This window comes from Pantherophis guttatus, chromosome 17 (assembly GCF_059756535.1).
Source record: "Pantherophis guttatus breed Tessera chromosome 17, ASM5975653v1, whole genome shotgun sequence".
Classification (NCBI taxonomy): Eukaryota; Metazoa; Chordata; class Lepidosauria; order Squamata; family Colubridae; genus Pantherophis; species Pantherophis guttatus.
In genome coordinates this window covers 4,021,673-4,037,665 of record NC_142079.1, presented here as the reverse complement: position 1 = coordinate 4,037,665, position 15,993 = coordinate 4,021,673, and the positions used below count along the sequence as shown (strand labels likewise).

Sequence of the window (15,993 nt, the reverse complement as noted above, 5' to 3'; positions counted from 1 at the left end):
GATGACCTTTTAAGGTCCTCTCCTGTCCTCTCCTCCCTGCTGGCAAACCATTCGTCACGACGGCTCCCTATGGTTTGGTGAACACCCGGATCCACCAGTTCAGGAAAAAAAAAAAAAAAGCAAGAAAAAAAAAAAAAGCATCCGAACACGCAACACACGTCGTGCGAACGCAGCCTGCCACGCGGGACTTTCGTGGGACACGTGACCTCCCCCGCCCGCCCCTCCCCTTTGACCGTTGGGCTCGCTTGGCCACGCCCCAGAGACGCGTCAGCAGCACGCGGGCCACGCACGCACGCACGCGGGCTCGCGCGCCCTCTCCCCCCCTCGGTGACGTCACCCACGCCGGGGATTGGCGGAGAGCGCGGATGACGCGATCTGCCGGTGGGAGGAGCTGAGAGGGAGGGGCGGGGCGAAGACTGGGGCGGGGCTTTAAGCCCCGTTCAAACGCCGATGGCGGGAGCGGCTAGGCGGGTCGTCGCGGCGGGCGGTCGCTGAAGGAGCTCGGGGGTCCTCGCTTCCGAGGAGGCGGCGGACGCTGGGAGCTGGGCACTGGGCGCTGGGAGCGAGTAAGCCTCCGTTGAGGGAAGCGCGGGGCCGCGTGGTGCTGCCCAGCCCAAGGGGGCTCTCTGCACATGCTCAGAGGTGCTGCTTTCCGCTTTTCCCGCATGGAATAAGCCCTATTCTATTGGAAATGCAATAGAATGCAGAAAACCCCAGTTCTCAGGTGTCATGAGCCAACAGAACAACAGAATAGAGTTGGGAGGGACCTTGGGAGGTCATCTAGTCCAGCCCCACTGCTTTGCCCCAGGAGTGGCTGTCCAGCCCCTCCTTCACTTTTAACGACTGCAAGGAATTCACTCGCTTAACGACGGTGGAGGGGAAAAGGTGGTAAAAATGGGGCCGCTTCACAAATGTCTCACTTAGCAGCCTAAAATCCTGGGGCTGGTTTGTGGTCGTAAGTTGAGGACGACCTGTATAAATCCGTGAAGAATTGGACACCGTAATAATTGGTTCAGTCCATATTAGAGGGTGGGGAAAGCCTGTTCTGATATCGTTAGCTCATAACTCTGCATTAGGATTTATGATCTCTGGCTTTGCTGTTGTAAGTGTGTACACTGAGAGCTTATGCACGGGAGGCAAATTCCTTGTGTGTTCAATCACACTTGGCCATGAAGACTACTCTACTCTACCCTACCCTACCCTACCCTCTATTCTCTACTTTCTTCTTGTTTCTGTTCTGTTCTCCCCTTCCTTCCTTCTCTACTTCTTTCTTGTTTCTGTTCTCCCTTCCTTCCCTACTTCTTTCTTCTGTTCTCCCTTCCTTCCCTACGTCTTTCTTCTGTTCTCCCTTCCTTCTCTACTTCTTTCTTCTGTTCTCCCTTCCTTCCTTCCCTACTTCTTTCTTCTGTTCTCCCTTCCTTCTCTACTTCTTTCTTCTGTTCTCCCTCCTCTACTTCTTTCTTGTTTCTGTTCTCCCTTCCTTCCTTCCCTACTTCTGTCTTCTGTTCTCCCTTCCTTCCTTCCCTACTTCTTTCTTCTGTTCTCCCTTCCTTCCTTCTCTACTTCTTTCTTCTGTTCTCCCTTCCTTACTTCTTTCTTGTTTCTGTTCTCCCTTCCTTCCTTCCCTACTTCTGTCTTCTGTTCTCCCTTCCTTCCTTCCCTACTTCTGTCTTCTGTTCTCCCTTCCTTCCTTCTCTACTTCTTTCTTCTGTTCTCCCTTCCTTACTTCTTTCTTGTTTCTGTTCTCCCTTCCTTCCTTTCCTACTTCTTTCTTCTGTTCTCCCTTCCTTCCCTACTTCTTTCTTCTGTTTTCCCTTCTTTCCTTCCCTACTTCTTTCTTCTGTTCTCCCTTCCTTCCTTCTCTACTTCCATCTTGTTTCTGTTCTGTTCTCCCCTTCCCTCCCCTCTATTCCATTTGTTTACTTTTCACATACTCATGATGTTTGTTTTGGATTATTTTCCTTGTTACTGTTTGTTTTGCTCTTGTATCTTGCCTTGAATAGGCTGGGTTTGGAATGGGTTATAAATATCCTCAAATAAGGCACCTCTTTGTTTTGTTTCATCACATGTACCCCTCCCATACGGGTAGTCCTTGACTTACAACCTGGAACTAAGGAGAAATTTCCTGACAGTTAGAACAATGAATCAGTGGAACAACTTGCCTCCAGAAATTGTGAATGCTCCAACACTGGAAGTTTTTAAGAAGAGATTGGACAGCCATTTATTTATTTATTTATTTATTTATTATTTATTTATTTATTCATTCATTCATTCAATTTCTATACCGCCCTTCTCCTGAAGGACTCAGGGCGGTGAACAGTTAAAATAACATACATATAAAGTGTGATCGGTTAAGAATTTTCAACATAAAGATTTAGGAAAATTAGAAGAGATTTATGCCAGCCCGGTTTGGTGAAATAGAAAGGTCTTAAGTGCACGACGGAAAGTACGAAGATCTGGGATCATTCGTATCCCTGGGGGTAACCTGTTCCAAAGGGTAGGTTATTTGTCTGAAAAGGTATAGGCCAGGGTTTCCTGCCTGAGCAGGGGGTTGGACTAGAGGACCTCCAAGGTCCCTTCCAACTTTTCTCTTTTCCTCTCCTCTCCCCTCCCCTCCCTTCCCTTTCCTTCCAGCCCATTCCACTCCACTCCACTCCACACCAAAGTAGAGTAACTTTAGTCTATTATTCTATTCCACTCCACTCCACTCCATTCCATTCCATTCTAATTTTATTTTTTTGGATGGCGCAGGAGGCCCATAACTTCCCCATCTTCCTTGGTCAAGGAAAGGGAGCATCTTCACCCCAGCAGCGGAAAAAACTGGGGAGGTTGATTGTCATCGCAACGACTGTCCCAGCGTTGCTACCAGCTGCCTTAAAACCATCATTTCTCTCTCTCTCTCTCTCTGTCTCTGACATCTTGCTAATGGCTGATCCGTCAGACCAGAGGGAACAAGAAAGAACGGGGCCAGGAAAGCCACTTGTGGTTTAAAGTCAGGGTTTGATAACTTTTATGTCCCTTCTGAGCGTCAAACCGTGGAAGCAAGGATCGCATTCATCCCTGACAACCGAGTGATGTCTTTCTTCAGCCGAGCTCTTTGAGCTGGGAGGAAAATCATTTTAGCGATCATTTTTTTTTCCTTGGGGGGGACTTTAAACGGTTGTGCATTACCATTGGATTGCTGGTTGCCTTATGGGCCTGAGAGGAGCGATTATAAACTGATATATTCAATAATAAGATTCCTTGGAGTTGTTGCCTATTAATCAAACAATATCGTTTTTGAAATCTTTATTTTCAGTGTATGCTGGCTGAGTTGCCTTTTAGTTGTTTTTTTTTTATCTGCCTTCATTATTTTTATAAATAACTCAAGGTGAACACCTACAATAATCCTTCCTTCACTGTTTTCCCCACAACAACAACCAACCTGTGAGGTGCCTGAGAATAGAGTAGAATAGAAGAGGAAGAGGAATAGGAAGAGAAGAGAAGAGAAGAGAAGAGAAGAGAAGAGAAGAGAAGAGAATAGGAGAAAGAAGGAATGAGAGAAGAGAAAAAATAAGAGGAAAGAGAATAGGAAAGAGAATAGAATAAAATATAGAATGGAATGGAGAATGGAATGGAGAATAGAATGGAATAGAATAGGAATACAGACAATGGAATGGAATAGTAGAATAGAATAGAATAGAGAATAGGAATAGAATGGAATAGAATAGAATAGGAGAAAGAAGGAATGAGAGCAGAGAGAAGAGGAGGAAAGAATAGAATAGAATATAGAATGGAATGGAGAATAGAATAGAATAGAATAGGAATACAGACAGTGGAGTGGAATGGAATAGAATAGAATAGAATAGAATAGAATAGAATAGAATAAAATAGAATAGAATAGAATAGAATAGAATAGAATAGAATAGAATAACAGAGTTGGAAGGGACCTTGGAGGTCTTCTAGTCCAACCCCCTGCTTAGGCAGGAAACCCTACACCACTTCAGATAAATTGTTATCCAATCACCTCTTTAAAACTTCCAGCGTTGGAACATTTACAACTTCTGGTGGCAAGCTGTTCCAGTGGTTAATTGTTCTCACTGTCAGGATATTTCTCCTTAGTTCTAAATTGCTTCTCTCCTTGATTAGTTTCCACCCATTGCTTCTTGTCCTGCCCTCAGGTGCTTTGGAGAATAGCTCGACTCCCTCTTCTTTGGGGCAGCCCCTGAGATATTGGAAGACTTCTATCATCCTCCTTTTCATCAGACTAGCCATGCCCAGTTCCTGCAACCGTTCATTGTATGTTTTAGCCTCCAGTCCCCTCATCCACTTCGTTGCTCTCTCTGCATTCTTTTTTAGAGTCTCCACATCTTTTTTACGTCATGGCGACCAAAACTGAATGCAGAATGCAGAATGACTGGCTCAAAGTCACTTAGCCACTTCCACGCCTAAGGTGGAAGTGGCTACCTTGGTGCCTTAACTATTAGACCAAACCGCTTTTAAAACGATTAAAAGCAGAATGTAAGAAGGTTTCCAGAACTAAAAGAGCCAACAATCTTACATCTTCTTTTTGGTGTGTTGTTAATCCTTCTAATAGAGATTTTGTACTACAGGTTCTATCTAAGCGGGGCTGGTTTTTTTTGCAGATAACGATGCTAAAATTTAAATATGCAACACCCCATTCAGCAGAACTGGGCACAATGGACTCTATTGCCAGCCGGGCTTCTCGCCTTAACCTGCTGCTTCAGGTAACTTTGCTTGTGAATTGGTTTCCTATTTGACCTGTCCTCTTTGAGTCCGACTCACCACTTCATGTGGCAGGCTGTTCCGTTGGCTGACAAGTTAATGCAGTCGTGGAACATCTTTCCGACCTCTAGCTTGAACATAATTCCTTATTGTTTCAACCGATTGGCTTTGACCTAGGCACTCAGGCGTCGGTAAAAACTAACCCTGCTTAAAAAAAAACTCCACTATTTGGTTTCCAATTAGACTATTATGTTGTGACCGAGGCTTACCGAGTCATTACAAGACACAATTAGTCCCAAACAAACCTATTTTATTGTAACAGCTGAGAATTACGTTCATTCCCTGCTGAGTCCCAATTAGTTGCAAAACAAGTCCTTCGGAAGAGGTCCTTCGGGATAATCACCAACCTTTATCTTTTTTGACATCCTGCCAGAGGCCTTTCTTGGCAAAGCCCCACGGAGTTCAGAAACAAACAAGAGATGCCGACTGGAAACAGAGTTAGCAACCTTGCTTTCCTGCAAAAGGCCCCCAAAGTGCCTTTGTTTCGGAGCTGCCAGCTCCGCAGGCTGCTGACGGACCACAACACTCCCCGTGGGAAGGAGGATGGGAGTTGTAGTTCAGCAGCAAGCCACATATCCGAGAAGGCGTCAAGGCGACAACACGGTCGGGGTGACCTCGCAGCACAAGAGCCTGCCCTTACCTAGTGGCACCTTGACGTCTGATGCCTACATTGGAATTGCAGATTGGGCATCGGGATGCGTTTTCCATCCCTTGCTCCCTTCCCCTTCCCCAAATTTTCCTGTAAATTTTCCCGTAGATCCCAAAATTTTCCTGTAAAAGTGAAAAAGAAATTGCCTATCAGGGGTGGGGCTTCAAAAATTTTAGCAAGGGGTTCTCTGCCCAGTTGCTGGGTGGGTGTGGCCATGGTGGGTGTGGCCATGGTGGGTGTGGCCTAGTCAGCCTCCTACACCATGGCTCGGGGGGGGGGTGTTTTTGCCTTCCCTGGGCTCCGGAGGCTTTTGTCGAGCCTCCGGGAGGGTGAAAACGGCCTCCCCAGGCTCCGGAGGCCCTTTGGAGGCCGGAAACTGGCCTTCCCGAACTTGTGATAGGTCCGTTTTTCACCCTCCCCGAGCCTCCGCACGCGCTCCTCACTTACCTGTATCCAAAACAGCCGCGTGGGGATTCCTGGGAGAGGCCGGGCGTGGTGGGTGGGGCCAGCCGGGAGTGGGATTTGGGGGTTCTCCGAACTGCACAGAATCTTAGCTAGAGGTTCTCCCGAACCCCTGCGAACCCCCAGCAGCCCCACCCCTGGCTATTATATACCCCTGCAGTGACCCGGTGTACTGCATAACACGTTCCTAAAATAGGACCGTTTACGAATTGTGGTATAAATACGACTCTTCTGTTCCTGTTTCACTAAGAGCTGTTTTTGTTTTCAGGGGAAGTTCCCGTCCCTGGCACAACAGCAGATGTCTCCGTTCTCAAGAGAAGGCATTCTCGACTCCCTTATGGTGCTGTATGAGGAAGGCAGAAGTCCTCTGCGGATGGAAACCAAACACGCGGGCAATTTTTTCAAGAAGCGTATGTCTTGTTCACTTCCTCTTAAGAGCTTCTGTCAAATCCTTTACCGAGACTGTATTAACTATTCTTCTTCTCTTCCTTACTAGTATCTCTCTCTTCCCACTTAACGACTATAACCAGGTTGCTTGTATCTTTCAATTTATATTGGTTTTATTTGTTTCCTACTACGATTTGATAAGCTGATTAGTAGGGCCACATCAAGGCTGTGGTTGACCTCGGGGAGCCGGGGTGGACGTGGCCAGCTCGACGTCACTCGTGTCGGGGGTACCTGTGGTGGCCAAGTGCTAAAACAGGACTTCCCTCAGACCCTTCCTCCCTCTCATTATAACCTTCCTTCCTTCCTTCCTTCCTTCCTTCCTTCCTTCCTTCCTTCCTTCCTTCCTTCCTTCCTTTGTCTTATTTTCTCTTTATTTCTTTCAATTTTTCTTTCTTAATCCTTCCTTCCTTTGTCTTATTTTCTCTTTATTTCTTTCAATTTTTCTCCTCTCTTAATCCTTCCTCCTTTCATCCTTTGTTTTATTTCCTCTTTATTTCTTTCAGTTTTTCTCTTCTCTTAATCTTTCCTTCCTTCCTTCCTCCTTCCTTCCTTTGTCTTATTTTTATTTCTTTCAATTTTTCTCCTCACTTAATCCTTCCTTCCTTCCTTCCTTTGTCTTATTTTCTCTTTATTTCTTTCAATTTTTCTCCTCTTAATCCTTCCTTCCTTTGTCTTATTTTCTCTTTATTTCTTTCAATTTTTCTCCTCTCTTAATCCTTCTTTCCTTCCTTCCTTGGTCTTATTTTCTCTTTATTTCTTTCAATTTTTCTCTTCTCTTAATCCTTCCTTCCTTCCTTCCTTCCTTTTCCTTCCCTCTTCATTCTCTTTTCTTCTTCCTTCCCCTCTCCCCTTCTTTTACTTTCCTTGCTTCTCTTCCCATCTGTTTCTTTGTCTTTCCTCTTTTCCTTTTCTCCTTTCCTGTGCCTTCCTGGGTGCTTAAATGCAAAAGGGGAAACATTTCTCCTTTTGTTGTGTACTTAATTTGTTTTGCTAGCCCTCTGCCAGAGAAAAGTGCGGCCCTCCCGGGCTCCATTTTCTCTGGCAGAGGCACCGCGGACCGGTTCTTCACCGTTTCCAGAGTGGCACCGCAGGCCAGATCTAAGCACCCCGTGGCCCAGATCTGGGCCCCGGACCTTCAGTTTGACACCCCTGACATAAAGGATATAAAAGCAGTACTACGGGTGAAAACAGGATTGATTCGGTAAAATTCAACCCAGGCAACGAATGCAGTCTTTCTCAGCCTCTGCTGGCTGGGGAATTCTGGGAATTGAAGTCCACGCATCTTAGAGCTGTCGAAGTCAAGAAACACTTACAAGTTGACTTGTTCCTTCTTCGCCACCACTTCCCCTGCCTTCCTGATCTTCTGCAGATTCAGATTCAATAACGGAGTTCCGGGAACTTCAACCCAGCCTGAAAGATTTTGAAATCCGGAGTCCGATAGGATGCGGCCGTTTTGCCGACATCCAGGTGGTGAAAGAGAAGGCGACCGGTGACATTTACGCCATGAAGGTGATGAGCAAGGAGGCACTGCTGGCACAAGAGCAGGTACACCCCTGTTCGGTGGGAGGATTTTCTAACCGCAGAGGTTTAATAGCCGTTGCAGGAAATTTGCAAATCCAGTCCTTGGCGTCTCCCTAGGGTACCTTTCAAAAGTACAGACGGGCTTGATATAAAATGTTCTGTTTTGTCCTAGGACAGAAGGGAGGATTGAGGGGAGGGGGGGGGATCAGCTGCGACACTCTGGCAAAAGTTGCATTGTGTCAATGCAGCCCAAGGCTTCTGTATGTGTCCTGATTTTCCAAACTCTTGTAACCCAAGTAGGTAGTAATCGACGCAAACAGTTCCAAAACAAACAGACTTTATTAGAACAGCTGAGAATTAACTCATTCTCAGCGTAGTCCAAACTAAATGAAAGCAAATTCTTCATAACATAAATTCTTCAGTCTAATCACCAACCTTGGTATAATTAGGCAAACTGCCAAAGGCTTCGCTCAAAAGCAGAAGACGCCGACAAGAGATAAGTGCAGCAAGACTATCAACGTTGTTTTCCGGCAAAGAGGCCAAGAGCCGTTGCTGGTCTTTTAAGCCTTATAGGAGGGGCCAATCATCTCTTGGCCTTACTCCCTAGTCGTCCTTTTTGCTTTATCTGCTCCTGCCTTCTGGCAGCTCTTCTCATACGTGCACTAGGAACAGGCTCCTCCTGTTCCTCTGCCTCTCTGATGTCAGCCTCTGGAGGCTCTGAAGTCTGCATATCGCTCCCCGATGGCCCTGGCCCCATCTCTGCCTCCGACGCAGAGCCCTCATCCGGGCCTTCCCCAGCCTCCAGGACTGGCCCCTGTTCTTCCTCAGCCTCATCGCTCTCCAACTCCGCTGCCAGCTTCACAGGCTGCGGGCGGACCACAACACAAATCCTTCCAAAAGGGGCAAAACCCTTTTGTTAGGACTGAGGAGTGTATTTAGCCGTGTTACCCCATTTCCCCCAAAATAAGACATCCCCTGATAATAAGCCCAATCAAGGCTTTTGAGCGCATGGCAATAAGGCCAAGCGCTTATTTCAGGGTTCAAAAAAAATATATAAGGCAGGGTCTTATTTTTGGGGAAACATGGTAGTAGCAAACTCTCAAATCTCTTACACTCGCAGGGGCTAGAAACTTTGTTTTTCATCAGTTGGAAAATTGAGAGCTCTTTAAATGGAATATTAGTAAAGGTAAAGGTTCCCCTCGCACATACGTGCTAGTCGTTCCCGACTCTAGGGGGCGGTGCTCATCTCCGTTTCAAAGCCGAAGAGCCAGCACTGTCCGAAGAAGAAGTCTCCGTGGTCATGTGGCCGGCATGACTCAACACCAAAGGCGCACGGAACGCTGTTACCTTCCCACCAAAGGTGGTCCCTATTTTTCTACTTGCATTTTTTAATGTGCTTTCGAACTGCTAGGTTGGCAGAAGCTGGAACAAGTAACGGGAGCTCACTCTGTTACGCGGCACTTGGGATTCGAACCGCTGAACTGCCGACCTTTCGATCGACAAGCTCAGCGTCTTAGCCACTGAGCCACCGCGTCCCCAAATGGAATATTAGCCCTAAACCATCTCTAGCTTGTGATCTGCAGGATTGTTTCTGATGCAAACTCCAAAATTCAAAATTATATCCATGTTTCCCCCTCCTCCCCCGGACCGTTGATGAATTTAATGATTTTGTTCTTTTAAAAAAAATAATGGTTTAGGTCTTCTTTGAGGAAGAGAGAAATATACTCTCCCAGAATGCCAGTCCTTGGATTCCTCGTCTTCACTATGCATTCCAGGATCAAAAGAATCTTTACTTGGTAAGGTTTGTAGGGTTTGCAAACTCATTGTAGCTTTGTAGGGTTTAGGTATCTAAGTTGGCTGTTAGACCGAGCTCAGTGGTGGGCTGCAACCGGTTTAAGCCTAACACGTTTACACTGCAGCATTCAAAATACAACCAGTTGAAGCTCAGCTGTTTACCTTCTAAGGCAGCCTGGTTAAGTAGAACAGCGGAAGCACGGAAATCAGCTGTGTCGCGTGAATCAGCTGAGTCAGAAAGAAGGAAATACAGGACAGGATAAGGCGGGTGGGGATGGGCGGGGCCAGCTGATGGTCGGAACTACCGATTCGCCCGAACCGGTCTGAACCGGCAATAGCCCACCACTGACTTAGCTGAGTTGTGCTATGCTGGCTTCAGAGCAGTTTCTAGAAGGAAATTAGCATAGATATTAAACTGAAGGTGAGAGTTTATGGAGCACGAAGAGCAGATAATCTGCATATTTCAAATACGTCCATCTTTAAAACTTGTTACGTGCTAGTTTTTTTTTCTTTTTTTCTTTTTTTGGAAAAGGGGCTATTCGAAATCTTTCAGGCCTGTGTTGGTAATACGTACCAACGTTTCTTCCGTGGCCAATGAATGGCCTTGTGTAGATTAATGATGACCTCACGATAGCATTGAGTACTTTAAAAAGTACAAAGTGTAACGCTCGGCGTACGAGCCCAACTGAGCCCAGAATTTTACGTTGCTGAGGGAGACGTTCGTTGAGCGAGTGTGCCTCATTTTACGACTTTTCTTGTCACGGGTTGTTAAGTGAATCACCGCGGTGGTTCAGTTAGTCACACGCTTGTGAAGTGAATCAGGCTTCTCTCTTGACTTGGGATTATCAGAAGATTGGAAAAAGTGATCTCACGTGGCCCTGGGTACACGGCCACCGTCATAAATTCAGGCCAGTTGACAAGGGGTGCTGCGGTTGTATGTGTGAAAAACGGTCCTAAGTCCCTGTTTTCAGGGCTGTCGTAACTTCGAACGGTCACTAAACGAACTGTTGTAAATCGAGGTCTACCTGTAATCATCATCATCACCTTTTAACGATCCCATAATCCCTTGAGGGGTGGAGTCTGGGCAACTGAATGGAGCTGAGTGTTTTACTGGCCGGATGCCTTTCTTGTTGCCAGTGCGGAGTTTTTTTCCGGCAGATATATTCTCATGGTGCCCAGAAAGAGAAATATCTGCCTCTACCTAGGATCGATCTCACAGCCTCTTGAGTTTGAGGCGAGAGGTCCACCTCTAGGCCGCCGCACCACTCAAGGACTACCTGTAACGAGTGGAGAAAACTTTTTAAGTGCGTTAGAAGGAAAAATAGAGGCGTATATGTATCCGCGTCATCTTATCCACCTACCTACCTACTTCAGGAAGTGTGATATAGTGGTTAAGGCTGGAAACCAGGAGACTGTGAGTTCTAGTCCTGCCTTAAGCACAAAGCCAGCTGGGTGACTTTGGGCCAGTCCCTCTCTCTCTCCGCGTAGGAGGTAGCAGGCGAGGGCAATCCATTTCCAAAAATGTTGCCAAGGAAACTGCAGGGACATGTCCAGGCAGTCGCTAAGAGCCAAGACTGCCTCAAAAGCAAAAAAATAAAATAAAATGTATATTTGTGTGTATATTCCTCCCTTTGTTACGGAGGTTGCAACCTTAGACAGGGAGAGCAAAAAAGGGTAAGAGTAAATAGAAATTCTCATTATGCAATGCAATTCCCTATGCATGTATCACAATAGATGAAATTACCAGTTCTAGGGGGGAAAAAAAATTCTCGGAAAGGATCTTTTCAGGCAGAATCAAACTTTTGGTTTTGTGTTTTACCGGCAGTGTGGAATTTTTCACCTGCGGAGGCGCTGGGCGAGGGGGTTCGCGGCCTTTCCAATGTAAAAAAAAAAAAAAAAACAACCACACAATTTTCATCCGTGTATTAAAAACTAGAACTATGATTCTGAGGAACCCCACGTTTTCCTGAATCGTGATGGATATCGAATTGATTGCACGCCGAGCCACAAAGTAGTTACTTTGGCTTTCACTTGTGTTGAGTCAAATTGTGTGTGTGTACACACACGTATGTATGTGTCACGGTTCCAGGTAATAGACCAGAGGTGAAATCCAGCAGGTTCAGACCAGACTGGAGAACCGGTAGCGGAAAGTTTGAGCAGTTTGGAGAATTGGCAAATACAACTTCTGGCTGGCCCCAAAGTGGGGTGGGAATGGAGATTTTGCAATATCAAAATCTTTTATTTACATGTAATAAAAATGCAGAAAGTACTTTTTAATTTTTCAAGAGGCTGCATCGTCTTGAATACAACTAACTTCACAATTTTTACTCCCCTCGCTATGTGTGCCTGATTACGACGTGAAGGTTATGGATTATGAGCCGGGAGGAGATCTACTCTCGTTCTTAAACAGATACGAAGATCAACTGGATGAAAGCGCCATAGAGTTTTATCTAGCAGAAATAGTTTTGGCCATTCACAGCGTCCATCAAATGGGTTATGTGCATCGGTGAGTTTTTCAGTTTAACATCTGTATACCTAACCAAACGTCAGAGAGGCAGTTTGGACTAATGGTTAAGGCACCAAGCTAGAAAGCGGGAGACTGTGAATTCTAGTCCTGCTTTAGGCATGAAAGCCAGCTGGTGACTTGGGCCAATCAGCAGGAGTCTGTGACTTCTAGTCCCGCCTTAGGCATGAAAGCCAGTTGGTGACTTTGGGCCAATCAGCAGGAGGCTGGGAGTTCTAGTTCCACCTTAGGCATGAAAGCCAGCTGGTGACTTTGGGCCAATCACCAGGAGGCTGGGAGTTCTAGTTCCACCTTAGGCATGAAAGCCAGCTGGTGACTTTGGGCCAGTCACCAGGAGTCTGTGAATTCTAGTCCTGCCTTAGGCATGAAAGCCAGCTGGTGACTTTGGGCGAATCACCAGGTGTCTGGGAGTTCTAGTTTCACCTTACACATGAAAGCCAGCTGGTGGCTTTGGGCCAGTCACCAGGAGTCTGTGAGTTCTAGTCCCGCCTTAGGCATGAAAGTCAGCTGGGTGACTTTGGACCAGTCCCTCTCTCTCAGCCCAACCCACCTCAAAAGGTTGTTGTTATGGGTAAAACAGGAGGAAGAAGGAGTATTAGATAACATTCACCGCCTTGAGTTATTTGTAAAAATAAGGCGGGATATAAAATAAATTTAAAAATAACACATTCCTTCATTTTTGGAGACCCAGAATGGTAGAATAAAGTTTGAATAAGAAGTATGAACAATGCAAAAGCTACTGAAGATGATATGGTCCCCTCTGAGCCATATTTACAATTTTTAGCCTTTGAGTGGGGTCGAACCATTCTGGGGAGAGTATAAATACCGTATTTTTCGGACTATAAGACACCCCTGGCTATAAGATGTACCTAAATTTAGAAGAAGAAAACAAAACAAAAAAAAGTTTTTGGCCTCTGCGCACCCCATTTTTGGCCCTTTTCTAGCCTTGTTTCGGCCCGTTTTCAGGGCTTTTTTCAGCCCGTTTTCAAGGCTTTTTTTGGCTTGTTTTTGAGGCATTTTTCGGTCTGTTTTTGAGGCATTTTTCAGCCCGTTTTTTAGGCTTTCTTCGGCCCGTTTTTAGGGTTTTATTTTGGCCCATTTTTTGGACTTTTTCGGCCCTTTTTTGCGGCATTTTTTCGGCCCGTTTTTGAGGCATTATTCAGCCTGTTTTTGAAGCTTTTTTCGGCCCGCTTTTTGAAAAAATGGGCCTGAAAAAGGCCTGAAAACGGGGTGCAGAGGCCAAAAAACGGCCAGCAGAGCTTCGGCAATATTCAGTCTTTAAGACGCATAGACATTTTCACCCCCTTTTGGGAGACAAAAAAGCGTGTCTTAATAGTCTGAAAAATACAGTACTTCTGATTTAGTTTACACATAGAACTAAGTTTTTAATATGGTTACGGTTGTACGAACCCAGCTGGCTTCTGATAAAATGTAGTAGGAAATTGTTCTGAAGATTAGGAAGCCTCTTTTAAAAAAAAAAAAAAAAAAAAATTACTTAGCCTTGTAATGGTTTCAGCAGCGTGATGGGGCAAGCAATTTTAATTTCAGAAAGAGAGTTTTATTGATTCCTGCTTTACCCTCTTTATTCCTTTACAGAGATGTTAAGCCAGAGAATATCCTCATTGACAGAACAGGGCATATCAAGTTGGTGGATTTTGGGTCTGCTGCCAAAATGACAGTGGATAAAACGGTAATAAATATTTTTTTGAAATGGGGAAATTAAAGATTGACGTTTAATCTTGGATAGTGCCCTCCATTGCAATTTGTATCACAGAGTTACACAGATGACGGGTGACGATCTCAGGGAAAAGCGACGGGGCCAAATTTCTTGAAACAAGCATCTGCCTGATACTCCGATTAAGCCATGGCTACGGTCAAACACTGTATTGTTTGGGCAGTGACTCTTAACACGATGCTAGATCACAGCCCCTGGATACTCAACCAGCATTGCCGGGGATTATAGATGATAGTTTGTCAGGCTTAAAATCAAGAGTGACGCGTGGTGATTCTTCCAAGCTGAGTTCATTGTTTCACTCTTATAGATAAAATCTTGCCAGATTGAGGGTTGTACTATCTGCATATACTCTGGGAACTCTTAAGGAGGAGCCGTCTTCACCCTCTTTCTCTCACACCTGATATCTGGGCTAAGTTGCCTCTTCCTTCTCTGGAATGGAATGGAATTCTTCAGCCTCCAAGTGCGGACTTCAACTCCCAGGATTCCTCAGTTACCATGTGTCAGGCCCCAAACCAAGAATGACGCATAGTGATTTTTCCAAACCCGAGTTCTTTATTGTTTCACACCTATAGATAGAATCTTGCCAGACTGAGTACAGTATACTCTGTGAACTCTTGGGAAGGGACTGTATTCATCTCCTTTCTCATACATAATATCCAGGCTGAGTTGTCTCTTCCTCCTCTGGAATCTTCCCTCTTGAGGACCCACCTCCTTAATACATTCACATCACATCATGTGTGGACTTCAACTCCCAGAATTCCTCAGCCACCATGTGTCAGGCTCGAAATTCAAGAATGACACGTGATTCTTTCAAGCTGAGTTTTTTTGCTGTTGTTGTATCACACCAACAGACAAAATCTTGCCAGATTGAAGACTCTACCACCTGCATCTACAATATATTCTGGGAACTCTTGAGGAGGAACTGTCTCCACCCTCTTTCTCTCACACCAGATATTTGAGTTGCCTCTTACTATTCTAGAATGCCTCCCCTCCCTCCTAGGGATCCACCTCCCTATTGCACTCCATCATGTCTTACAGTCAGGTAGCATCCGACATATCATCTTTTAATGACCCCATAATCCCTTGCGGGGTGGAGTCTGGGCAACTGAATGGAGCTGAGTGTTTACTGGCCAGATGCCCTTCCTGTCGCCAATGCGGAGGTTTTTTTTCCCAACAGATATATTCTCATTGTACCTAGAGAGAGGAAATATCTCCCTCTGCCTAGCATCCCACATATATAGGTTGGGAATTTCTTGGTTCGGTGCACTACAGTAACAATAACAGAGTTGGAAGGGACCTTGGAGGTCATCTAGTCCAACCCCCTGCTCACACAGGAGACCTATGCTAGGGATTCGAACCGCCGAACTGCCGACCTTTCTGATTGACAAGCTCAGCGTCTTAGCCACTGAGCCACCTAGCCAGGCAAATGAGCCCCCTATACTCTTTCTTTCCCTTTCTCTTATTAGTGTTTTTTTTTTTTTGTGTGTGTGTGTATTTGTTCTTTTCAATTATCTGCTTCTTCCTGAAGGGAACATCTGTCTCAAAATGTGGGTGACACCGATCATGGGTAGCTCTGCCCTCGCCTTTGAGTTTAACCATGTGCGTTCTAATTTTGGAGGAAAAACATCAAATGAGTAATTTGAGGAAGCTGAGGTTACGGTTGGTAAATAATGGTGGGTTTGATTATGGTTAGAACTGCTTGTCTCTTATTGTGGTAAGAAAAGCCGCTTGATTAAACTAATTGAACAGATAGAAATTTTACGTATTGAATGAGTCCTGGCTAAAAACTCTAGCTTTCCTTTTTCTACTGACCTCGAGTAATTTTTTTTTAAAAAAACAATGCAAAATTATAATTAAAATACTACTTGGCCTCCTTTGCGTTTCCTTCAGTCAGCTGGGATTTTGTTTAAACTTAACTAACAGCAGATAAGAGATGGAAGAGAAAACGAGTTTTGAAACTGTGTTCCGAAGAAACTTGGGAGGTTCTTAAAATGAGAACGTCTCCAGCGAGAGATGTGTTTTTGTGCAGAAATCAAAATTCAGAATGTATTTTCTCCTGAAGAGAGCATTTGATTG

At 45.3% G+C, this 15,993-nt stretch overlaps 1 protein-coding gene across 12 annotated transcripts in view; it reads left to right on the top strand.

Annotated features, from left to right (window-relative positions):
- Nucleotides 1-300: 300 nt before the first annotated feature.
- CIT (citron rho-interacting serine/threonine kinase) overlaps nt 301-15,993 on the top strand; it is a 104,570-nt gene continuing 88,877 nt past the window's right edge. For 7 of the 12 annotated variants that reach the window (XM_087880499.1, XM_060685165.2, XM_060685164.2 and 4 more), the window contains exons 1-7: nt 301-566; nt 4,626-4,727; nt 6,165-6,306; nt 7,713-7,888; nt 9,562-9,660; nt 12,022-12,164; nt 13,779-13,872. In XM_087880499.1, the coding sequence (XP_087736625.1) occupies nt 4,632-4,727; nt 6,165-6,306; nt 7,713-7,888; nt 9,562-9,660; nt 12,022-12,164; nt 13,779-13,872 (750 nt within the window). In that variant the 5' untranslated portion in view covers nt 301-566; nt 4,626-4,631. Of the gene's footprint in view, nt 643-4,625; nt 4,728-6,164; nt 6,307-7,712; nt 7,889-9,561; nt 9,661-12,021; nt 12,165-13,778; nt 13,873-15,993 lie in introns of all 12 variants that reach the window. The other 5 variants (XM_087880498.1, XM_087880502.1, XM_060685167.2 and 2 more) reach the window with 2 other exon arrangements.